The sequence below is a fragment of the Myxine glutinosa genome, chromosome 4, assembly GCF_964187855.1.
Source record: "Myxine glutinosa chromosome 4, kmMyxGlut1.1, whole genome shotgun sequence".
NCBI lineage: Eukaryota > Metazoa > Chordata > Myxini > Myxiniformes > Myxinidae > Myxine > Myxine glutinosa.
In genome coordinates this window covers 123,008,756-123,032,993 of record NC_136264.1, presented here as the reverse complement: position 1 = coordinate 123,032,993, position 24,238 = coordinate 123,008,756, and the positions used below count along the sequence as shown (strand labels likewise).

Genomic DNA, 24,238 nt, shown 5'->3' with positions numbered 1-24,238 from the left:
GCATTTATTTTATATAGCGCTTTTCAGGAAGCCCAAAGACGCTTTGACAGAGTGCAAAACATAATGCATAGCAAAACATAAAAACAATTGCAAAAAAGAAGAATCAATAGGGAAATATTCAAAGCACAAAGGAGGGAGAAGGAGAGGAGATAGTCAGGGGTTAGATGCTGTGGGTTAAATGTTGAATGCAGTGTTGAACAGGTGGGTCTTGAGTGATGTTTTGAATGTGGTGAGTGAGGAGGAGTCTCTGATGGTGTGAGGTAGCGAGTTCCAGAGGGTGGGAGCAGCGATGGAGAAGGCCCTGTCCCCCCAGGATCTAAATTTGGTCCGGATGGGGGGGGGTCAGGAGGTTGGTACCAGCAGAGCGGAGGTTGCGGGTGGGAGTGTGTCTGGAGAGGAGGTCAGCCAGGTAGGATGGGGCCAGGTTATGGAGGGCTTTGTAGGTCAAGAGGAGGATTTTGTACTGGATTCTCTGGGAGATGGGGAGCCAGTGAAGCTTGTAAAGGACGGGGGTGATGTGGTCACGGGTCCGGGAATGGGTGAGTAGACGGGCAGCGGAGTTCTGAATGTATTGGAGTTTATTGGTGATTGTTGAGGGTGAACCATAAAGGAGGCTATTGCAGTAGTCCAGACGGGAAGTGATGAAGGCGTGGATGAGGGTTTCTGCAGCCACGGAGGAGAGGGATGGACGGAGACGGGCGATGTTTTTCAGGTGAAAGAAGGCTGTCTTTGTGATCTGTTTAGTGTATTTGTCGAAGGAGAGGGTTTGGTCAAAGATGATGCCAAGATTCCGGATGTGAGGGGAGGTGGATACTGGGAAACCGTCGATGTTGAGGGCAAAGTTATGTGTGGACTTGGTGAGCGTTTTTGGGCCAATGATGATTATTTCAGATTTATCACAGTTAAGTTTGAGGAAGTTGATTTGAAGCCAGGATTTTATTTCAGTGATGAGGACCTGTCACCTGAGGTGATGAGGAGTGATGAGGATGAGGTGATGAGGATGAGGAGTGATGAGTGAATGAGAGATGAGGAGATGAAGTGTTTATGACCAGTAGGAGATGAGGAGATGAACTGTTTATGACCAGTAGGAGATGAGGAGATGAAGTGTTTATGACCAGTAGGAGATGAGGAGATGAAGTGTTTATGACCAGTAGGAGATGAGGAGATGAACTGTTTATGACCAGTAGGAGATGAGATTAACTTTTTATGACCAGTAGGAAATGAGGAGATGAACCGTTTATGACCAGTAGGAGATGAGGAGATGAACTGTTTATGACCAGTAAGAGATGAGGAGATGAAGTGTTTATGACCAGTAGGAAATGAGGAGATGAACTGTTTATGACCAGTAGGAGATGAGGAGATGAACTGTTTATGACCTCAGAAGACGTGATCAAGCCACTGGCCCAACAAGAGATATGCCAAGAAGCGGATGCCCCAGGATGACTCCCACTCAGGGTCAATACATTTGCATGTCCCATCAATTTCAAACTTCCAAGGTACCGCAAACACCCGTCTTCTCTCCCCCCTTGAGCTTGATGCAAACACACTCTCAATTGCTGCCGGAGGTGGACATATTGAAATTGTTACTTCCATGTTGGACCCTTAAATGAAAAAATCGTCACAATGCAGCATTACGTCATTCGGTCACAATGAAATGGACATGTCGCGATTCAACAGTTATCTGTCAGCTCATCTGTGTTCTATGGTGGCACATAAACAACTTGCATCAACAATCAAATGTTAGGTTTTTTTATGGCAGAGAGTATATATGTTCCCATCCGGTGGTGCCAATTGGTCATCAAAACTCACCACTGAAACCAGGACCTGCTCACGGATAGTGTTCATAAAGGATCGCTGGACGATGAAGGTGGAACTGCTCCAACTGATACTGAATTTATTAGCAAAGTGTTCACACATTACATACACTCAAGAAAAGAAACAAAACGTTCCTAGTTCAATGAGGCACATACAAGACTCTCATTGGACGTGGCAAACAGACATAAAAATTTGAACACTTGTGTTGACAGTGAGCATTGAGCAGACAGAAAAAAACAAAACAGGCAGACATAATTGATTTCCATCACAATGCAACCCCTGAAAATAAACTCCAATGACCAGACTCGTCTATGTTGCTTGAAAAGCTCAAGTCAACAGAATTGGCTTAGTTAAACGGCCATTTCTGATTGGTCAGCCTGTGGTTTCAAACGCTTCGTTTCACCATCACAATTATCATCTCAGTTTCTTTTGGCTGAATGCTCACTCAATATGCTCCATTTGTGGCTGCAGAATGAAGAGGGCCAAAGATGCAGAAGTAACTTCCTGCTTAATGTAAGCCTCGCCACTTCGTGCTGAACACAGCTGCAGCCGTTGGAACAAATGGAAGAACTGCAAGTTTTGTGTTTCCCTCCGGTCATATTGCCTCAGACATGGTCACATATGCAGTCGTCCATCTTGTCTTTTCAAACGACTTGTTGCTATTAAATAGATGAACCTTTGGAAAGTCATGAATGCAGTGAGTTTCTCAGAATCGAGTCACACTGCATTTGACCACGATGCAAGGCGATGCCTCCGAGCTTCCTGCATTCGTTTGGTCACATTTGAACCCCGACAGCGCGGCGGGCCCTGTACTACGGCCTGGTAGCGCCGCTTCCAGAGGAGGTAGCAGCCATGGAGGCAGGCGGAGGCAGCACTGAGGTTCAATAAGACTTGCAACACCAGACACGAGCGCAGCGAGACCGACACCGCACGGCATGACGCGACACCGGCGTAACGTAGCGTGCGGGTGGGAGCTGGCACGGTGGTGCTCGGGGAGCTGGTCGGGAGGGTGGTCGTAGGAAGGGAGAGCCGACATTCACAAACGCCCATGCGCAGCTGGCAAGCCGAGCCGGCTAACAGGCTGGCGTGGTAACCGGCAAAGGAAGCGGCTGTAAGACTCAACGCCGTGGCAATCGTGCTGCTGAGGAAATATGCCAGCTGTGGGAGAAGACGAGTGCAAGTGAGTGAGTGAATAAGGGAGTGGTAAGGACCGATAATATAAAAAATCCCAGCAGTTGTGACATATCAGCTTGAGACGCAAAATCAACAACGAACCCTCCCCTCACCACCCCCTCCGCACCCCCACTCTAAAGGAATGGATAAAATCCTTCTCTTAATCAAAATAATTGATATTCCTTCGACTCCAATTACGAGTAGAAGGGATTTACAATTTGCCATGTAATTGGAGACGTTTAACCACGTATTTAAACAACTAGCAACGGTACCCGCCCTATGGGCGGGGCTTCAATTGGGAAGCCCAAATGAAAAGGCAAAATATCAAAAATTGAAGGCTTTTTTATTTTAAACGATTCATATAAACATCCGTTGAATCATATCACACGCAAATCATCAAAATCTAAACAGTACATGGCGCCAATTTTGAAAAAAGATTGAATTCTGCAAAACGGAAGCGGCCGCTACACCTGTTTCTCAGTCGCTTTGCACACGCTGCCGAGTTCCTTCGGAGCCGCACGTTTGTATAGGAAGAGTTCGTCAGGAGTCGATCTACTCTCTCCTGGTACGTAGAATAAACAGTATTTGTAGAATTTCAACAAAAGCCACATCACTGTTCATATCGGTAAATATTATTCCCTCGTGTTTGGGAAAATTGGAAAACTTGGAAAAACAATCTAGCCTATTTTACTCCCAGGGGTCCCAGGAATACCCACCCAAAATATCGTTGCGATCAGTTGAGCCGTTTTTGCGGTACCTTCGAACGGATGGACGGACATTTGGTGAATAGGTGAGGGCGAGACTACCGGAAGTAAGCTGTAACACGCGCTATTTTGTGGTTTGTTTTCAACGTATCCAATCACGTGACTTGTCGCGAAGGGTGCACTAACCGGAAGTTACGTAGTTCCGCGGGCACCTATTATAGTAAGATTTAATATAGTAAAGATAAAACCAACTGGGTGGATTTAGTGGGAGGATGAAGCTGTGTGGAGTTGGTGGGAAGATGAAGCTGTGTGGTGTTGGTGGGAAGATGAAGCTGGGTGGTGTTGGTGGGAAGATGAAGCTGTGTGGTGTTGGTGGGAAGCTGAAGCTGGGTGGTGTTGGTGGGACGATGAAGCTGGGTGGTGTTGGTGGGAAGATGAAGCTGGGTGGTGTTGGAGGGAAGATGAAGCTGTGTGGTGTTGGTTGAGAGGATGAAGCTGGGTGGTGTTGGTGGGAGGATGAAGCTGGGTGGTGTTGGTGGGAGGATGAAGCTGGGTTGTGTTGGTGGGAGGATGAAGCTGGGTTGTGTTGGTGGGAGGATGAAGCTGGATGGTGTTGGTGGGAAGATGAAGCTGGGTGGTGTTGGTGGGAGGATGAATCTGTGTGGTGTTGGTGGGAAGATGATGCTGGGTGGTGTTGGTGGGAAGATGAAGCTGGGTGGTGTTGGTGGGAAGATGAAGCTGGGTGGTGTTGGTGGGAAGATGACGCTGGGTGGTGTTGGTGGGAAGATGAAGCTGGGTGGTGTTGGTGGGAGGATGAAGCTGGGTGGTGTTGGTGGGAGGATGAAGCTGGGTGGTGTTGGTGGGAAGATGAAGCTGGGTGGTGTTGGTGGGAAGATGACGTTGGGTGGTGTTGGTGGGAAGATGACGCTGGGTGGTGTTGGTGGGAAGATGAAGCTGGGTGGTGTTGGTGGGAGGATAAAGCTGGGTGGTGTTGGTGGGAGGATGAAGCTGGGTTGTGTTGGTGGGAGGATGAAGCTGGGTGGTGTTGGTGGGAGGATGAAGCTGGGTGGTGTTGGTGGGAGGATGAAGCTGTGTGGTGTTGATGGGAGGATGAAGCTGGGTGGTGTTGGTGGGAGGATGAAGCTGGGTGGTGTTGGTGGGAGGATGAAGCTGTGTGGTGTTGATGGGAGGATGAAGCTGGGTGGTGTTGGTGGGAGGATGAAGCTGGGTGGTGTTGGTGGGAGGATGAAGCTGGGTGGTGTTGGTGGGAGGATGAAGCTGTGTGGTGTTGATGGGAGGATGAAGCTGGGTGGTGTTGGTGGGAGGATGAAGCTGTGTGGTGTTGATGGGAGGATGAAGCTGGGTGGTGTTGGTGGGAGGATGAAGCTGTGTGGTGTTGATGGGAGGATGAAGCTGGGTGGTGTTGGTGGGAGGATGAAGCTGGGTGGTGTTGGTGGGAGGATGAAGCTGGGTGGTGTTGGTGGGAGGATGAAGCTGTGTGGTGTTGGTGGGAGGATGAAGCTGGGTGGTGTTGGTGGGAAGATGAAGCTGTGTGGTGTTGGTGGGAAGATGAAGCTGGGTGGAGTTGGTGGGAGGATGAAGCTGGGTGGTGTTGGTGGGAAGATGAAGCTGGGTGGTGTTGGTGGGAGGATGAAGCTGTGTGGTGTTGGTGGGAGGATGAAGTTGGGTGGTGTTGGTGGGAAGATGAAGCTGGGTGGTGTTGGTGGGAGGATGAAGTTGGGTGGTGTTGGTGGGAAGATTAAGCTGGGTGTTGTTGGTGGGAAGATGAAGCTGGGTGGTGTTGGTGGGAAGATGACGCTGGGTGGTGTTGGTGGGAGGATGAAGCTGGGTGGTGTTGGTGGGAGGATGAAGCTGGGTGGTGTTGGTGGGAGGATGAAGCTGGGTGGTGTTGGTGGGAGGATGAAGCTGGATGGTGTTGGTGGGAAGATGAAGCTGGGTGGTGTTGGTGGGAAGATGAAGCTGGGTGGTGTTGGAGGGAAGATGAAGCTGTGTGGTGTTGGTGGGAGGATGAAGCTGTGTGGTGTTGGTGGGAAGATGAAGCTGGGTGGTGTTGGTGGGAAGATGAGCTGGGTGGTGTTGGTGGGAAGATGAGCTGGGTGGTGTTGGTGGGAAGATGAAGCTGTGTGGTGTTGGTGGGAGGATGAAGCTGGGTGGTGTTGGTGGGAGGATGAAGCTGGGTGGTGTTGGTGGGAGGATGAAGCTGGGTGGTGTTGGTGGGAAGATGAAGCTGTGTGGTGTTGGTGGGAAGATGACGCTGGGTGGTGTTGGTGGGAAGATGAAGCTGGGTGGTGTTGGTGGGAGGATGAAGCTGGGTGGTGTTGGTGGGAGGATGAAGCTGGGTGGTGTTGGTGGGAAGATGAAGCTGGGTGGTGTTGGTGGGAAGATGATGTTGGGTGGTGTTGGTGGGAAGATGAAGCTGGGTGGTGTTGGTGGGAGGATGAAGCTGGGTGGTGTTGGTGGGAGGATGAAGCTGGGTGGTGTTGGTGCGAGGATGAAGCTGTGTGGTGTTGGTGGGAGGATGAAGCTGTGTGGTGTTGGTGGGAGGATGAAGCTGGGTGGTGTTGGTGGGAGGATGAAGCTGTGTGGTGTTGATGGGAGGATGAAGCTGGGTGGTGTTGGTGGGAGGATGAAGCTGGGTGGTGTTGGTGGAAGGATGAAGCTGGGTGGTGTTGGTGGGAGGATGAAGCTGTGTGGTGTTGGTGGGAGGATGAAGCTGGGTGGTGTTGGTGGGAAGATGAAGCTGTGTGGTGTTGGTGGGAAGATGAAGCTGGGTGGAGTTGGTGGGAAGATGAAGCTGGGTGGAGTTGGTGGGAGGATGAAGCTGGGTGGATTTGGTGGGAGGATGAATCTGGGTGGAGTTGGTGGGAGGATGAAGCTGGGTGGAGTTGGTGGGAGGATGAAGCTGGGTGGTGTTGGTGGAAGGATGAAGCTGGGTGGTGTTGGTGGGAGGATGAAGCTGTGTGGTGTTGGTGGGAGGATGAAGCTGGGTGGTGTTGGTGGGAAGATGAAGCTGGGTGGAGTTGGTGGGAAGATGAAGCTGGGTGATGTTGGTGGGAAGATGAAGCTGGGTGGAGTTGGTGGGAGGATGAAGCTGGGTGGAGTTGGTGGGAGGATTAAGCTGGGTGGAGTTGGTGGGAGGATGAAGCAGGGTGGAGTTGGTGGGAGGATGAAGCTGGGTGGAGTTGGTGGGAGGATGAAGCTGTGTGGAGTTGGTGGGAGGATGAAGCTGGGTGGAGTTGGTGGGAGGATGAAGCTGGGTGGAGTTGGTGGGAGGATGAAGCTGGGTGGAGTTGGTGGGAGGATGAATCTGGGTGGAGTTGGTGGGAGGATGAAGCTGGGTGGAGTTGGTGGGAGGATGAAGCTGGGTGGAGTTGGTGGGAGGATGAATCTGGGTGGAGTTGGTGGGAGGATGAAGCTGGGTGGAGTTGGTGGGAGGATGAAGCTGGGTGGAGTTGGTGGGAGGATGAAGCTGGGTGGAGTTGGTGGGAGGATGAATCTGGGTGGAGTTGGTGGGAGGATGAAGCTGGGTGGAGTTGGTGGGAGGATGAAGCTGGGTGGAGTTGGTGGGAGGATGAATCTGGGTGGAGTTGGTGGGAGGTAGGTTGAGGATGGGGAGGGAGAGGGAGGAGGTAAGTGTAAGCAATATGAAATAAGCTCCAGTAACAGCCTATCAAGGTTATTTCCCACTTCATAATCCTGTTGAAAAACTTGAGACATTCCAGTTTATTAAAATTATTCAAGTTAAATATTCCAGTTGATTAATTAATAGCATTCTATGAAGTAGTCAACACAAAATGAAAAATCTGGATATTATAATGATTTTTAAAATTGATTGGTGTATTTCAACAAATACAGGGCATTCGCGAAATATCCCAGCAGATGGGTGAATCATGCACAGGTCTCCAAGTACCACATTTGGGTCGTTCTGTGATTGCAATGGACCCTTGGCTCTCAGTCTGCTCCGCATACATGGAATGTGGGATGTTGAGCTGACACGTGTTGTACTTTTTAATTTTCCCTGCTCCGTGAAGACGATTCAAAAGGCAAATTGAATAAGCAATGATGCAAACAACATGACATGGGCTGAGCAGAGAGACACGCACACTCGCTTCTCAGCTGTCCAACCTGAGTTAGAATCCCGACCCAGCTATAAACTGTCATCCTGGTGTTTCACTGGCAGGGTGATTCATCAATGTGGGTGTCGTCCCTCGGATGGACGTTAAACTGGCGTTAAAGACCTCGGTTTCCTTCGCGAAGAGTGGGCGAGCCATCACCGGGACCCTGAACAAATTACAAATTCCTGCTCGAACCTACAGGGGGCGTCAGCGCCAAAGCCACGCCCTCAGTAAATGATGCTACGCACATCTTCTTCTTAAACACTTCTTCTTCTTCTTTCGAATCCATGGTGTGCTGGTTTCGAAAGAAGAGAAGAAGAAAACAAGACGTCTCGTACCATATTAAAACGAGCACACAATCCACAAAGGATGGTCAAGCTGGACACTTGGGGTGAGGGTCTTCGCATACACAGGTTGAATTATTTATTTATTATAGATGGACGAAGATGTCCCGACATGCGCCTTACCCTTACGTTAAACTGCTTGGCCAGAACCTCGTCGTCGTCTTCCTCGTCCTGGTGACCCACGGACTGCACGTAAAACCCAAGTGTAGCGGCGAGACACACCTGTAAGAGTGATGAGACACACCTGTAAGGGTGACGTAGTTAGACCCACGAGCCACGACGACCCTCTGAATGTTTTTGTCGCTTTGTTTGCAGGTCTACCCATTGAACACCATCTGGCTTTATAACTGTGCAACAAAAATGCTTTGCAGCCATAAAACGATCCCATAATTTGCTTGGTTCGTCTCGGGCTATAGGTCTACGATCTTGACATTCCGGTCACTCCCTCCATACTGATCGAGCTTCATGCGATGATGATCTCCGTGTTTATGCTAAACGCAAATCGTATATAATTTTGCCAAAATTGGGACGCCAGCTTTCATACATCGAAGCGGTACACCAGGATAGACAAGACAAGGATAGACACTAGGATAGACAAGCCCCTTGTAGAAGCCAAGCGCCCCGCACCGCCCTCATCCCGCCCCTGCGCCCTCCCAGATGTAGCTCTTACGGGGAGACCAGCCCAGTACGGGGTGTCCCGGGGCCGCAGCGAGGACGACAGGTCGCTCATAGCCAGCGCAAGGGCGGCGGTCACCGTGCCCAGCACCATCTGCAGCAGCACCACGGGCACCAAGGGCGGACCGCACCACGCACCGCGTCCACCGCCCTCCTCCTGTTCCCCTTCCTCCCCCGCCTCCTCCTCCGCATCCCCAGCGTTCGCCTCGCCGGCATCCACGGCCACCTGGCTCATCGTGCGCGCCGGACATCAGTGGGTCTCGGCCGAACCGTGCGATGGCGCTGGGCCGGCTGGAGCGCAGAGAGGCAGGCGGGACGGGGCGGGACGCGGAGGGCTCGGATCATCCCTCGTGCCGGAGATGCACGGGAGAGCACCCCGAGGGTCTCCGGCTTCCTCTCCCGCTCCTCCTCTTCCTTTCTCATTCTTTCATCCTCACTGACCCTTCCCCTACCCCTCTTCCTCCTTCCTCGAACGATCCACCCGCCCTGACGGAGGTGCGAGAGAATCAACCGCCTCGTTGGAATCCCATCCCACAAGTGCAGACTTTAAACGGAATATTGTAGAGAAAGGAAAATACACGAATCTTCACTCAGCTCACGTTCGAATACCCAGGGCACTTAACACAACGTTCCGAACGCCGCCTCATGGCGGTCTCTCCATTGTACAGACCAGACCACTCGACGTGCTTACTCATAGTCAGAGCCCTCAGCCCGCCGTTCAATACACCAGTCTACTACACGGTTACACGCCTCGTCGCCGTCTTCACCGAATTACTAAAACGTTTAAAATATCAATCATTCTCCTCGCCGAATTTTAAAAAACGTTTAAAATATCAATCATTCTCCTCACCGAATTTTTAAAACGTTTAAAATATCACTCATTCTCCTCACCGAATTACAAAAACGTTTAAAATATCACTCATTCTCCTCGCCGAATTACAAAAACGTTTAAAACATCACTCATTCCCTTCACCGAATTTTTAAAAACGTTTAAAATATCAATCATTCTCCTCACAGTATTACTAAAACGTTTAAAATATCAATCATTCTCCTCAGTATTACTAAAACGCATAGGTGGGCGCGATTCGGAAAATTTTAAGTCCGCTTACCGCTTATCCGCACCGCCAGCCCGTGTAGTCCGATTCGCTTATCCGCTTCAGCGGCCGAAAATCTTAGTCCGCTTACCGCTTATCCGCTTCGATTTTTTTAAAGCGCTTCGACGTTTTTAAAGCGATTTTTGACGTTTCTAAAGGGAATTTAATGCTTTTTAAGCCTAAATAGCCATTTCTAACTACTACAAAGACAAACAAAGCTTTTAAGATCAAAAATATACATTTTTATTTAAATAAAATTTATTCAAAATTTATTGAAATAAAGTTTTCCACTCGACTCTACTCTACTCTACAGTTAATTTAAATATAATTTTAATATATGCAAGTTACATTAAAGAAAAATCAATTTGCCCGTCCTTTCTTTGACAAGAGAGTCTACTAGTCAACAGACTAGCACTAGCAGTCTGTTGACTAGTCCTCGTCTTCCTCCTCCACCTCGTGGGCCTTCTTGAGGATTTGGAGGTTGCCCTTCATGAAGACGAGGGCCTCGAAGTTCGGTGCAGCCAGGGCCGACCTCTTAGACCTGAGGATGTCCGACCCGTAGCTGAACACGCGCTCGACCGAGGCAGAGCTCGGGAGCGGCGTGTTATGCCTGAGAAATAGAGTTACCCAAGCATCACGGAACTCGAGCGGGAAGAGATTGGGCGAGAGCTGTAACTTTTATGGCCGAGGCCTTTTTTATTATAAAAAAAGGTAAAAAAACACGCTCAAAAGACAATCAATAAAACCATCACCATCACCACCACACAAGAACCCAGAAAAATCAAACCATTAATAAACCCATCACCATCACCACCACACAAGAACCCAGAAAAATCAAAAACCAAGAAATCAAAAGCCAGGAAACCAGATGTCAAACAATAAATAAAGAGAGAAAGCAAACCAAAGGATCAAGAAAACACAAGAAAACAAGGTTCAAAGACCAAAATGAAAATCAAATCAAATTCAATAAACCATAAATCATAAAAACCAAAGTCCATCATCCCTATCCCAAACCCCCAAACCCCCAAAACCCCTCTCCCACCCCAGGCAGCAGACACCTAACTCTAACTAACCAAAGGGGAGGGAGAAAGGAAAGAAGACCCTATCCCCCCTCCCACCCCCCCCGAAAACAACCAAAGAAGGGACACCTTAAAACAATAAGGGTCAAGGGGCCTTTTTTCCTTTGCATACCGAAATCAACAACCGGCTGCTAACCGCAGCCGGGAACATGCAGCCACAAACACGTTGAGGGCTCGACCCACCGCTGGAAATAATAATGAAAGAAAATAAAAATCAAACCAAGGCAAAATCAAGATCAAACAAAAGGAAACCCAACTGCCCCCACCCTCCCCAGGCCGCGCCCGGGAGGGCCCACCCGGAAGATGCCCCACAAGGAAGGCCCCGGCTCCCTGAGCTGCCCACGAGGCGTGAGTGTCCCAATGAGAATCACCGCCCGACAGGGCCCGCAAGCACACCTGCCGGAGCACCCCCAACCTTTCCAAGCCCGGGCGGCAAGCTCGGTCAGGGACTACGGCTGCACATGACTGTCGCCCGCACATTTGGAAGTAACCTCCCGCGGGACCCCCCCCTTCACCACGGAAAAGCCCGGCCGTATTCTCCGCTCCAGGGAGGGCTTTACGACACACCTGACGCATCGTTGCGGCCAGCACCCCGCCCCGTCGCCCGCAGGCTGTCGCCAAGCCTGTACCTTTGGAGGCAGGATTGGGCTCTGCCCCATATCTGCCCAGGATCCAACCATACCCTGGTATAGAAACCTCTGGTTCTCGCTCGCCACAAGACGGTCTTGATTATACAGACCGTTCTCCAGGCCTGCCTCCATTTGCGGACAGGCACTGGTTGTGGTAGGAGCCCGCTAAACGCAAAGACGTCCCGTCTGACCATCACCAGCCAAGGCACATAGCATTCGAGGAGGCCAGCCGCAAGCGACCAGACCCCCTCGGCGACAGGGCAGTCCCAAAGGACATGCCTGACGGTTTCGTCCCCTGTGCATCGGGGTCGGGGACACTGGACCGACACGTTCAGGCCCCTCTGGAACTGAAACACCCGGACCGGAAGACACTCATGGGCGGCTTGCCACGCGACGTCCTTCTGGTCGTTGGCGAGACAGCGAGCCGAAACGTTCTCCCAAACCTTTCTCGCCGTACGTTCTGCGAGAGGCCTTCCGCGAAGGATACGCACCTCCCGCAGCACCTCCCTTGGGCGCAAGTGATCCAGGACCCGCGACAACTGCCAACCGATGGGCCGACAGGTCAACAGGCCCTGCTCCCGGGCGAACCCCTCAAACATCCGGAAATGCCCCGGACACGACCCGGAAAAAGGCCGAGACAGCGGGAGGGACCGCCCTTCCAACCGCGCGACGGACGGCCCCAGAAAGAAAAACAGAAAGTCCCGCGCCAGCCGGCGACCCGGGTCCTCAGACACGAATAACTCCATGAGAGTACACGCAAACGCAGACATACATACAAACACCGGGCAGGGGACACCCTTCCCACCCAAGGACGGGCTCATCTTCACAACCCTCCTACTCCTGCGCTCTGCTCGGGTACCCCAGAAGAAAGTGAAAATTATTCCCTCTAGAGCCCGTCCCACCGCAGGAGGAGGTGGGGAGATTCTCGCCAAATACAACAACTTACCGATCAAAACATTCTTGATAACTAAATTTCGCCCCTCCATGGTTAGGCGACGAGACCGCCAAGAAGCGACCTCCAATTCCCATCCCCCAATGACCGTTCGCCAGTTCTCAGCGGCCACGCCGCCTGGGTCAAAGCAGACCCCGAGGATCTTTAATCGATCTCTCCGCTCCGTGTACGGGCAAGGGGGGCCGGAGCCCGTCCTGTGCCGACCAAAGTGCATGACCTCACTCTTCTGGGGATTGATTTTAGAAGAGGAGGCCACCCCAAAACGCTCGCAGAGACCCACCAGTCTGCACATGGCGACTGCATCGGTGACGAACACCGACACGTCGTCCATGTACAGACTCACCTTTAGGCGCTCCCCATGGGTTCCGGGAATCCACAACCCAGGGAAGGATGGGTCCGCTCGCAGTGCACAAGCAAACGGTTCAATACAAAGGACAAAAAGGACTGGTGACATTGGGCAGCCCTGCCTGACCCCAGAAGCGACTGGGAAGGCTCCCGAGAGGTGTCCGTTGACCAAAACACGGGCTTCAACGTCCCTATACATCAGGTCCACCCAATGCATCAAATTTGGCCCAAAGCCAAAACGGTCCAAAACGGCCATCATGTATTCATGTGACACTCTGTCGAAAGCCTTCTCCTGGTCCAAACTGACTATGCTCAGTGTGAGGCCTCTCTCCTCCGCTAGCTGGATCGCCTCTCGAACCAGGCCCAGGCTGTCGGACAATCTGCGTCCCGGAACAGCACAAGTCTGGTCCGGGTGCACGAGGTCCACCATGACACCGTGCACCCTCTTAGACAGCACCTTTGTTAGTATCTTGTAGTCGACATTCAACAAAGTGATCGGGCGCCAGTTGGACAGATCCTCCCGATCACCCTTCTTGTGCACGAGGTTTACGACGCCCCGGCGCATCGAATCTGGAAGCCTCGCAGAGGTGGCTAGCTCCCTCACTACCTGCAGATAGTCCTCGCCAAGGACGTGCCAAAAGCGGCGATAAAACTCCACGGGCAGGCCGTCGTCACCCGGGGTTTTATTCGCGGCCAAATCCCTAACAGCGGAGGTCAATTCCTCCAGGCTCACCGGTTCCTCCAACCGCTCCCGCTGTTCGGGGCTCAAAAGATTCCTCAGATGGCCGAGAACGTCGGCCATCTGGATTTGGTCAACCGGTCGTTTTTCAAAAAGCCTGGAGTAATAGTCCTCCACTGCTTCAGTAATTTGGTCCGGATCCGAAACACGGCCTCCCCCCACATTAACCTGGGCCAAACCGCCCCTCCGCCTGGCACATCGCTGGAAGAAGAATCTGGTACACCTTTCGTTCCACTCCAATGCCTGCACCTTGCTCCGGAAGATGACGGCCCTCGCCCTGGCTTCGAGGAGGCTAAAAATCCTCCCCTTCACCCGGCGGATTTTCTCCGACACGTCCCTCCCTTCGCAAAGTTTCTTATGCAGGCGCTGGAGGTACGCCTGCATGCGCTTCAAACGCTCTCGTTTCCCCGCGGCCCTCATTCGCCCGGCCGTTCGGAAAAACCCTATGGTCCTACGTTTCACCTCCTCCCACCAGGCTGCCGAGGTAGGGAAGAGGCACCTGACCGTTTCCCACTCCCTATACTTCCGAACGTAGGCACGCACTAAACTGTCATCCTGCAAAAGGTGACAGTTAAGCTTCCAGAGTCCAAAACACCGGGGACGCACCCCATTTAATTCAATACCCAGAGACAAACGACAGTGATCTGAAAATGCCACCGCGTGAAGTACCAGGTCCGGGTCGCCAAAATTTGGTGTCAAAAGAATGTAATCAATCCTAGCCCGACTGGTACCAGCCGCATCGGTCCGGGTGACCTCATTCCTTTCCGCACCCGTGTCCCTCAACCTAAAATCCTGAACAAGCCCTTTAAGGGCCCGCGCCGATGACTCCAGGGGCAACCTGTCCAAACTTATATTAAAATCTCCCCCGACGATCACGGGGCCAGAGGTGGAGAGGAGGGGCCCCAACTGGCGCAGGAGCTCCACTCTTTCTCCCACCGTCGTTGGAGCGTACACATTGACCAAGGTCAGTGGGGTCGAGGAAACCACCACCCTGAGCACGGCCAATCGCCCCGGGATAATTTCTTCTAAACTAAGGACCTCGACATTCGGGCTCTTAATAAGGAACCCTAATCCTGCCGCCCTGTTAGTGTAGCTGCCGGACCAATACGACTCTCCGTACCGCCAATTTGCACGGAGGTATCCATACTCACCGTGCGGAATATGGCATTCCTGCAACAGGCAGACATCCCATTCAAAATTGCGCAGTTCTTCAAAAATAGCGATCCTCCGGATCGTGGTACGGACTCCCCGTACATTTAAACTCGTTAGTTTAAAGCTCATAGGTGTTAGTGTATTAATCACCAACACTAGTGCAAACCACGAAAGGGGAGTCATAGGACTTATGAAGCTCCTCCCTCCTTGCCAAGACGCGATGAGCTACCATTCTTCCTCCCCCTGCGGTTCTTCCCGCAGCCGGGAGCCACGAGGGTGCCCGGGAGCCAGTCCCCATCTATGCAGACATTCTCCCCGGGTAGCAGGGAGAGGTCCTCCTGCTCGGGGGTCAAATAAATTACCCCCCCTCGCCCGCCACCCGGGGAAGAAAGCCACCAGTCCTCCGCGAGCAAACCCTCCTTGAGGCCCATGGCCACAGCTGCCCCCGGAGGAGGGGTGAGGTCAACGGGTGGGGAACGACTCACGGGGGAACGGGAACGTGAGCGTTCAGGGGAAGACGGCATTTGGGGCCTCCCCCGGAGACCTGCTGCGGCCAACCCCGACTGCGCCCCACCCCTACCACGAGCAGGCGATCCCCCAGGCCTGGATGGGTCGCTTGATGCACGGGGGGCTCTGCGCCCCACAGGGGTTTTCTTCTTTGATGTTCTTGTGTTCTTCCCCTGTGGGGCTTTGCCCAGAGGAGCTTTTCCTTTGTCCTGGCCCCTCCTCCGACGCTTCTTCTCGGTCCATTGTCCCGGGTCACTTTGCTCGTAGCCGGAGGAGGAGCCATCACTTCCAGCCTCCGGCAGCGGGGTTTCTGGCACGGAGGAAGTTTCTTCTGGCACCGAGGATGTTTCTTCTGACCCCGCCACCGGAGCCACCATTTTTCGTGCATCCTCCCCTCCCACCGCAGTGAGCCCGACACCCGGCGAAGCCACATCCAGGTCCTGATCTAACCCTCCCTCCTCCATGTTCTCCTTTCCCTCCACCTCCCTCCCTTTACTTTCTACGGGGCGGGGGGCTGACACACACACAAACACATTAGTCCCCCCCCCCCCCCGACCCCAGATGCAATACCCTCCCCTGTCCCTTGGGCAAACCCCTCCCCCACCCCTTGGGCAACCCCCTCCCCAGCCCCTTGGACAACCCCCTCCCCAGCCCCTTGGACAACCCCCTCCCCAGCCCCTTGGACAACCCCCTCCCCAGCCCCTTGGACAACCCCCTCCCCAGCCCCTTGGACAACCCCCCCCCAGCCCCTTGAACAACCCCCTCCCCCTCCCCAGCCCCTTGGACAACCCCCTCCCCAGCCCCTTGGGCAACCCCCTCCCCAGCCCCTTGGGCAACCCCTTCCCCCATCCCTTGGGCAACCCCCTCCCCAGCCCCTTGGGCAACCCCCTCCCCAGCCCCTGGGGCAAACCCCTCCCCCACCCCTTGGGCAACCCCCTCCCCCACCCCTTGAGCAACCCCCTCCCCCACCCCTTGGGCAACACCCCCCCCAGTCCCTGGAGGCACACCGTCCCCTTTTCCTGTCCCTGGGGGCACACCGTCCCCTGTCCCTTGGGCAACACCCCCACTCCCGCCCGCAGCAGCACGCATCTTGCTCGCATAACTCTGCGGGCAGGAGCGGAAAGTGTGCCCCGGCGCACCACAGAGGTTGCACCGCACCGCTTGGGTGCAGCGCTCCCTCAAATGTCCCAACTCGCCACACTGGGTGCAGATACTCGCTGTACACCCAGTAATCAAGTGGCCAAGTTGACCGCATCGGCGGCATAATTTCGGCTGTCCCGCGTAAAAGACTTGGCCTCGGTCCATCTCAACCATTATTCCATTAGGGATATGGGTGGCCGTGCCGTCCTGCCTCGTCCGCAGCTTTACCCGGAACTGCCGAGAACCGGTCCAAATACCGAGGCTGTTCCGGACGAGCCGTACTGGGCCTCGGATGTCCGCGTATCGACTGAGCCAAACCTTGACATCATAGTCACTCACGCCTTCGTTGTACAGGTGGACGGTCACGACTCTCTCCTGTGTTTCTGAGAGAGCCTCGACCGCCCAGTCTGCCAGTTTCCCAGCAGACCGAGCGGTAGCCCACCGGCGCCAGAACTCGGCAAGTCCCTGCCCTGTTTGGAAGGACACGTCGAAGCCACGGGCGAGGGAGATCAGGCAGAAAAAGTCAACAGCCTTGAACCCCAGCACACCCAACAGTACATCTTTACCGAATTTATCTCCAGCCGGCACACTGCAAGCCACATCAACCAACCGAAACCGGACACAATTATGGCGCCTGCTCGCCATGCCGGGGTTCTAGGAGGGGCGGAGGACAACACTCGGGGTGGGGGGGGGGGGGAGGGAGGGACGGGAGACGAAGGGGGGGCACAAGACTCCCCCCTGTCTGGTGGGCAACGCCCCCCAAACAGGAGGAAGATGGGGGAAAGCAGGGAGGGAAAAACGAACGAAAATGCAGGACAAACAGGCAATAATCAAAGCAATAAGTAAATAATAAGAAATGCAAACACAGCAAAACACAGGAAACGAAAACACCGGCAAAGGAGAACAGAACTGGTTCACTATAGCCGACGTATCCGGGTCCACAGCACCAAACGAACACGCCTGTACCGTTTGGTTGTTCAGACACAAACAAGTCAACAAGATGGCGGGCCAACGGACTGCCGTTTATTCGTCATGGTGTCGTGAACATGCCGTAAACCATGACGTGAACATAACGTCATGATGTAATGCGTTATGTTACAACCATGTCGTAAACCATGACGTGAACATAACGTTATGATATAATGCGTTATGTCGCAAGAGCCGAGTTGTTAGGGTTTCACTTATTATTCACTTAAATAAATATTCACAATTCTAGAGTAACGGCTCAGGCTAACAGCTGATTTGGCGAATCGCGATGCGCTTTAATTTTTCGGTAGTCCGCTTACGCTTATCCGCTTCGGTTTCCGGGGGTTGTTCCGATTCGCTTATCCGCTTCGAAAACGTTAGTCCGCTGCAGCGGATAAGCGGATAAGCGGACTTTCGAAGCGGACCGCCCACCTTTGCTAAAACGTTTAAAATATCAATCATTCTCCCCACAGTATTACTAAAACGTGTAAAATATCACTCATTATCCTCACCGAAATTTATTAAAACGTTTAAAATATCACTCATTCTCCTCACCGAATTAAAAAACGTTTAAAATACCGGTATCACTCATTCTCCTCACCGAATTTTTTAAAAACGTTTAAAATATCACTTATTATCCTCACCAAATTACATAAACGTTTAAAATATCAATCATTCTCCTCACCGAATTAAAACAACCTTTGAAATATCAATCATTCTCCTCAAAGTATTACTAAAACGTTTAAAATATCAATCATTCTCCTCAAAGTATTACTAAAACGTTTAAAATATCAATCATTCTCCTCACAGTATTACTAAAACGTTTAAAATATCAATCATTCTCCTCACAGTATTACTAAAACGTTTAAAATATCAATCATTCTCCTCACAGTATTACTAAAACGTTTAAAATATCAATCATTCTCCTCACAGTATTACTAAAACGTTTAAAATATCAATCATTCTCCTCACAGTATTACTAAAACGTTAAAAATATCAATCATTCTCCTCACAGTGTTACTAAAACGTTTCAAATATCACTCATTATCCTCACCGAATTACGCAAACGTTTAAAATATCATGTGGGGCATAACCCCATTGAGGCATAATCCACAAGCACGGGACCAGTGGGTCTATTGATGGTATGGGCGTGGCGTGCGCTCGGTTGTTGAAGCCACGCCCCTTTAAGAGGATCGGGCGGAAGTGATGAGAGATATAAAAATGCATGAGTTCAGGTCGGGTTTTGAGTTCTGCTGAAATAAAGGAGCCTTGAACAAGTCAAGAAGTGTTTTACCCTCTTGAACGTTTTCAGAGCTTCGAATGAACATGGCGACAAGCGCAGTTTCGATTAAACTGCCGGAGTTTTGGGAACGACAGGCTGCCGTTTGGTTCGCACAAGCTGAGGCCAAATTCGCCATTCGGAGCATTTCTGCTGACGACACTAAGTATTATAATGTTGTGTCTGCGCTCAGCGGCTCCACTGCAACCAGGGTGGTGAGCCTTCTCCAGGATCCTCCGGAGGGCGGCAAGTACGAGACACTAAAGGTGCTGATGCTCGAAACCTTCGAGCTCACTGAGGCCGAGCGCGCCCGCCAGATCCTTTCTCTACCCGGGCTGGGCGACTCCAAGTCGTCGGAGCTGATGGACCACATGTTGTCTCTCCTGGGCAGCCACCGACCATGTTTTCTCTTCAAGGAACTGTTCCTGCAGCAGCTGCCAGGACAGGTATGGTCAGCCTTGGCCAACTCGTCTGTCAAGGATTTAACGATTAAGGATGCAGCCCCTTTATGAGGCCCTCAAGGGCAAGCCTACCAAACGTGCCATTGACTGGACCGAGGAGATGGCCAAGGCTTTCACGGATGCCAAACGGGCCCTCGCCAGCGCAACCATGCTGGCGCATCCGTCGCCCGACGCACTGATTGCTCTTACCATGGACACTACGCGGTTGGTGCCGTGCACGAGCAGTGGGTCAACGGGGCCTGGCAGCCGCTTGCTTTTTTTAGCCGGCAGCTCCGCCCTAACGAACGAAAGTACAGTACCTTAGATCGTGAGCTCCTAGGCCTCTACCGAGCTGTCCGACACTTCCGTTACCTGTTGGAAGCCCGCCCGTTCACAGCGTTTGTGGACCACAAGCCCCTGGTTTTTGCCATGGCCAAGGTCTCGGAGCTGTGGTCTGCCCGTCAACAATGCCAGCTCTCCTTCGTTTCCGAGTTCACCACGGACATCCAACATGTTGCTGGGAAGGATAATACGGTCGCCGATTGTCTCTCCCGGTCCATAGCTGGTGTGGTTCACCTTGGCATCGACTACGCCCGCATGGCGGCCGATCAAATCTCCGACCCGGATGTCCAGGCCTGCAGGGTGGCGGTCACGGGGCTTCGACTGTCTGATGTGCCATTCAAGTACACGGGCACCACGCTACTGTGCGACGTATCTTTGGGACAGCCTCGCCCTGTCGTACCCACCAGCTGGAGACGGCTGGTGTTCGATGCCGTCCACGGTCTTTCTCACCCGGGCAGGAAGGCGTCGCAAAAGTTGGTGGCGGCGAAGTTCGTTTGGCATGGGCTCAGGAAGGATGTGCGCAACTGGGCCAACACCTGCATCAAGTGCCAATGCTCGAAGGTGCATCGCCATACCCAGGCCCCGTTGGCGCCATTCACAGTGCCCGAGCAACAGTTTGACCATGTTAACGTGGACCTGGTAGGGCCCCTCCCCCCCTCGCAGGGATTCACCCACCTCCTCACGATGGTTGATAGGACCACCAGGTGGCCAGAGGCCGTCCCGCTCACATCTACAACATCCGCCGATGTGGCCCGTGCGTTCATCGGCACTTGGGTTGCCCGTTTTGGTGCCCCCTCGGACATCTCTTCAGACAGGGGACCCCAGTTCACTTCAAAGCTTTGGGGTGCTGTTGCCCAGGGGTTGGGGGTAAAGCTCCATCGCACCACTGCATATCATCCCCAGGCTAATGGATTGTGTGAGAGGTTCCATCGCTCTATGAAAGCTGCTCTCAGGGCCAGCCTCCGGGATGACAGTTGGGCCGACAGACTCCCGTGGGTCATGTTGGGCCTCAGGACAGCCCCTAAGGAAGACCTCCAGTCCTCATCTGCTGAGCTCGTCTATAGCCAGCCGCTGCGGGTTCCCGGGGGAGTTCAAGCCTGATGCCACAAGCCCCTTGTCCGCTGCCCGTCAGCGGTCGGTTCTCTGGGATAATGCCAAGATGTTTGCACCAGTGCCCACATCTCAACATGGTTTGCCTCAGGCCCACGTCCCGCCGGATCTACGTACAGCGGAGTACGTCTTTGTTCGCCATGACGCACACCGGGGGCCGCTTTGGCTGCCTTATGACGGGCCTTTCCGCGTTCTGGAGGCCAGGGACAAGTCCTTCGTGGTCGACATCGGCGGCAAACCGGACCACCTTTCAGTGGACTGCCTCACGCCGGCTCACTTGAACCTAGACCAGCCCCCTCAGTTGGCTCAACCCCCAAGGCGGGGCCGTCCCCCGTCGGGTAAGTCCCCGGTTGGCCCGCCTACCGCCAAGCCGCTAACAGTCCCTGCTCGGCTCATCAGGGGTCGTTTCGGCCGGGTGGTTAAGGCCCCCCAAAAACTGACATTGCCCTTGCGAGTGAATTCTGGGGGGAGGAGGGGGCGCATGTGGGGGTTACCCCATTGAGGCATAATCCACAAGCACGGGACCAGTGGGTCTATTGATTGTATCGGCGTGGCGTGCGCTCAGTTGTTGGAGCCACGCCCCTTTAAGAGGATCGGACGGAAGTGATGGGAGATATAAAAATGCATGAGTTCCGGTCGGGTTTTGAGTTCTGCTGAAGTAAATAGTCCAAGAGCATTAGCACCAAATAAGGTGAAACCTGGAACAAATTCAAACAAAGCTGAAAATTTCAGGATATGTTCAGAAAACTGTCCTGAATAACATACTAAAAGTCCCCAGACATCGCCCTTGTGCTTCAGCGGAAATGGAAGATGGCGTCCAAAATGGCAGCAATTTTGGCATTTTATCATATTACCACCTAAAAACATGATAGAAATGCAAACAGGGTGTCAAAATACATGTCTTCAAGCACGAGGATTGTTTTAAAGATTACATTATGAGTTTATAGCATTTATATGTGTCATTTTCAAGGTCAAATGATATTTATCAAGGTCATTGTTGGCCAAAAACGGCCGTAACTCTGAAACATATTATCTAGGCTCTTAGGACCTAGGTTTATTCTATTATAGGTTTATACTAGGTTTATTTTATAATATGTCTTATTCCCACTGGGCGACGCGATGGTATTGTGATGTCATAGGCGAATGACGTCATAGGTGAATGAGGTCACGCTAGATGACCTGACTTCTCAGTAGTAGTCTCACGTCATTGTGTTGTCACTTTTAGCATCATCATCACAAATCAATGTATTTGATTGTGATAGAGAAATGAACAAACTGTATCTAAAGTACTCAAGAACATACTACTGGTAAGTTTATGATTTTTGGCACATTGTGTCTCCGCTAAGACAGTATGCGCTTGACCTTGCTTGAATTGTGTTGCTTGTGCCAAGGACAATCTAAAAAAGAAATATATGATATATCCGCTATGATAGAAACTAGTAGCAAAATCGCACTCAAACGAAGGAAACCCTTCAGCAATGTTCAGACCATTGAATATAAGGACAGTGTTTCGAAACGCGCAAGAGAAAGATGTGATGAGTGGGGCAACAAAGTTGCCAAGAGAATAGATGCTGTCATAGATTTGGTAGCAGCTGAGGCCAAATACCATAGAGCCTGTGGTGTTGAGTTCTTTACTAATACTGAGAAAACACAATCCGTTAGCAAACCAGCTGACGCTGTAAGAGATTATGCCTTCAATACACTCTGTTCATTTATAGATGAGAATTATGAATGTCAGTTTTCTATTTCGGTGCTCATGGAACATATGGAAACGTTTCTTCAAGGTGAAGAAGGGTATTCCATCAAATACTTCAAACAGAAGCTGAACGAACGTTATGGTGAGGACATCATCATCACAAGTATCCCTGGAAAGACAAGCATTGTCAGTTTTCGTGACTCTGCGCACCGGATCCTTTGTGAAAGGTGGGTGACCGACAGAACAACTGGGAATTATAACGAAAATGATCGAATAATTGAAATGGCTGCATCAATTAATTCTTGATGATATTCGCTTATCAATTTATGATCTCACTGAATACCCCACAATGAAAGACACTGAGAATGGTAACACCTTGATTCCTGACTCACTAAAGCGTTTCTTGCAAAAATTGCTAGATCCGAAGGATAAACAGTCTAGAGTTGTAAACAGACGGTGCACGGCCATAGCCCATTCCATTATTTCAACCTGCAGGCCGAGGTCATTTAGCTCACCATTGCGACTTGCCATTGCATTGTACATACATCGCAACTACGCCTCAAGTGAGCTGATAGATATCCTGAGCAGTATCACCTTTGCTGACGATTACAAGGAAGTGCAACGCTTTGAGAATAGTCTAATACCCACTTGCGAACCTTCCTATGGCTTGAATGGTTTTACGCAATTTGTGTTTGACAATGCCGACTTCAACGTAGCTACGCTGACCGGTCACAACACATTTCATGCTATGGGTGGAATAGCATGTGTAACTCCTTACGGAACAGTGGATAAGTCGCCCATCAAACGCACAGCGAAAGCACCATCAACAGAGCTATTAGGTACATTTGCGCAAATCCCCATCAAGACTTACAGCAAACCGCCAGTTCCTGGGCTTCAGTGTGTAACAGTTGAGTCTCTGAACATTTCTGACAGTCAAATTCTTCAAGCGACAGCTTTTGATTTGGTTTGGATGCTTGGGTATGTGTTGAACCTATCATCTCGAGTTCCTTGGAGTGGATTCATGAAAACTGTTGTGAGGAATGTCGAGTTTCATACCTCCAGAATTGAAACTCTCCCCTTCATCAATCTTGATCCTAGTAACCCCAGCACCATCTACTCTGCACTGTGTTTTGCCCAAGAACAAAGTGAAAAACATGATCTGAAAATCTGTCCTGTAACTTTTGATCAGCCTTTGTTCCAGAAAGCTTCAGAAATAGTTGCTGCTTCCAACGACTTGGACAGAGTGATTGTTCGACTTGGTGTATTTCATCTTCTGATGTCATATCTTGGTAGTATAGGCCATATCATGTCAGGGAGTGGGTTAGCGGAACTGTGGGGAAGAGTGTATGCCAATGGGTCTGTGGTACACATGCTGACTGGCCATGCTTACTCTCGAGCAGTGCGGGCTCACATTCTCTCCTTGTTAGCTCTCATAAGTGTCCTGCTGGAGAAGTCTGACTCGTTAAACCAGACTGACAGAGAACACCTGGCCTGTGTGCACGACAACACTATTCACCAAGATGTAGGCACCGCTAATGTAGAAGAGGACGAAATTGTTACGCAGTTCCACCAACTACTGTCACAACAGCTTGACCAAGCAACTAGCCATAGTAGAACTGGCAAGCTATGAGTGCAATATGTCCATCAGGTTATCCTGATGCTGAACTTTGTCAGAGCTGAGAGGACAGGTGATTGGAAGCTCCACCTTCACAGTGTAAGGGAGATGATTCCACATTTCCACGCAGCTGGTCATCTTCCTTATGCCAAATCTGCCAGACTCTACCTCCAGCAGATGGAATCCATCAACAAAGTCATGCCACCTGATGAGTATAGTTTGTTCACTGACAAAGGTTACTTCACAATCCGCCAAGCTAATTAATTCTGGGCTGGGAATTTATCTGATCAAACAATCGAGCAGTTC

At 51.6% G+C, this 24,238-nt stretch overlaps 1 protein-coding gene across 1 annotated transcript; it reads right to left on the bottom strand.

Moving 5' to 3' along the window:
- Positions 1–1,868: 1,868 nt before the first annotated feature.
- On the bottom strand, positions 1,869–9,285 carry LOC144891556 (sarcospan-like). The gene is made up of 3 exons (XM_078775169.1): positions 8,843–9,285; positions 8,296–8,394; positions 1,869–2,973 (listed from the first exon to the last, which is right to left on the bottom strand). Exons 1-3 carry the CDS (start codon positions 9,080–9,082, stop codon positions 2,533–2,535), a joined length of 780 nt encoding a protein of 259 aa, XP_078631295.1. The 5' UTR covers positions 9,083–9,285; the 3' UTR covers positions 1,869–2,532.
- Between the last annotated feature and the right edge of the window lie 14,953 nt (positions 9,286–24,238).

Bases quoted from the DNA above. Each gene is read 5' to 3' on its own strand.
- LOC144891556 (XM_078775169.1), bottom strand. From the start codon at position 9,082: ATGAGCCAGGTGGCCGTGGATGCCGGCGAGGCGAACGCTGGGGATGCG. The intron at 8,395-8,842 runs GTAAGAGCTACA...TCACTCTTACAG, and splicing joins CGTACTGGGCTGGTCTCCCC to GTGTGTCTCGCCGCTACACT. The intron at 2,974-8,295 runs GTAAGGCGCATG...CTTCTCCCACAG, and splicing joins CCAAGCAGTTTAACGTAAGG to CTGGCATATTTCCTCAGCAG.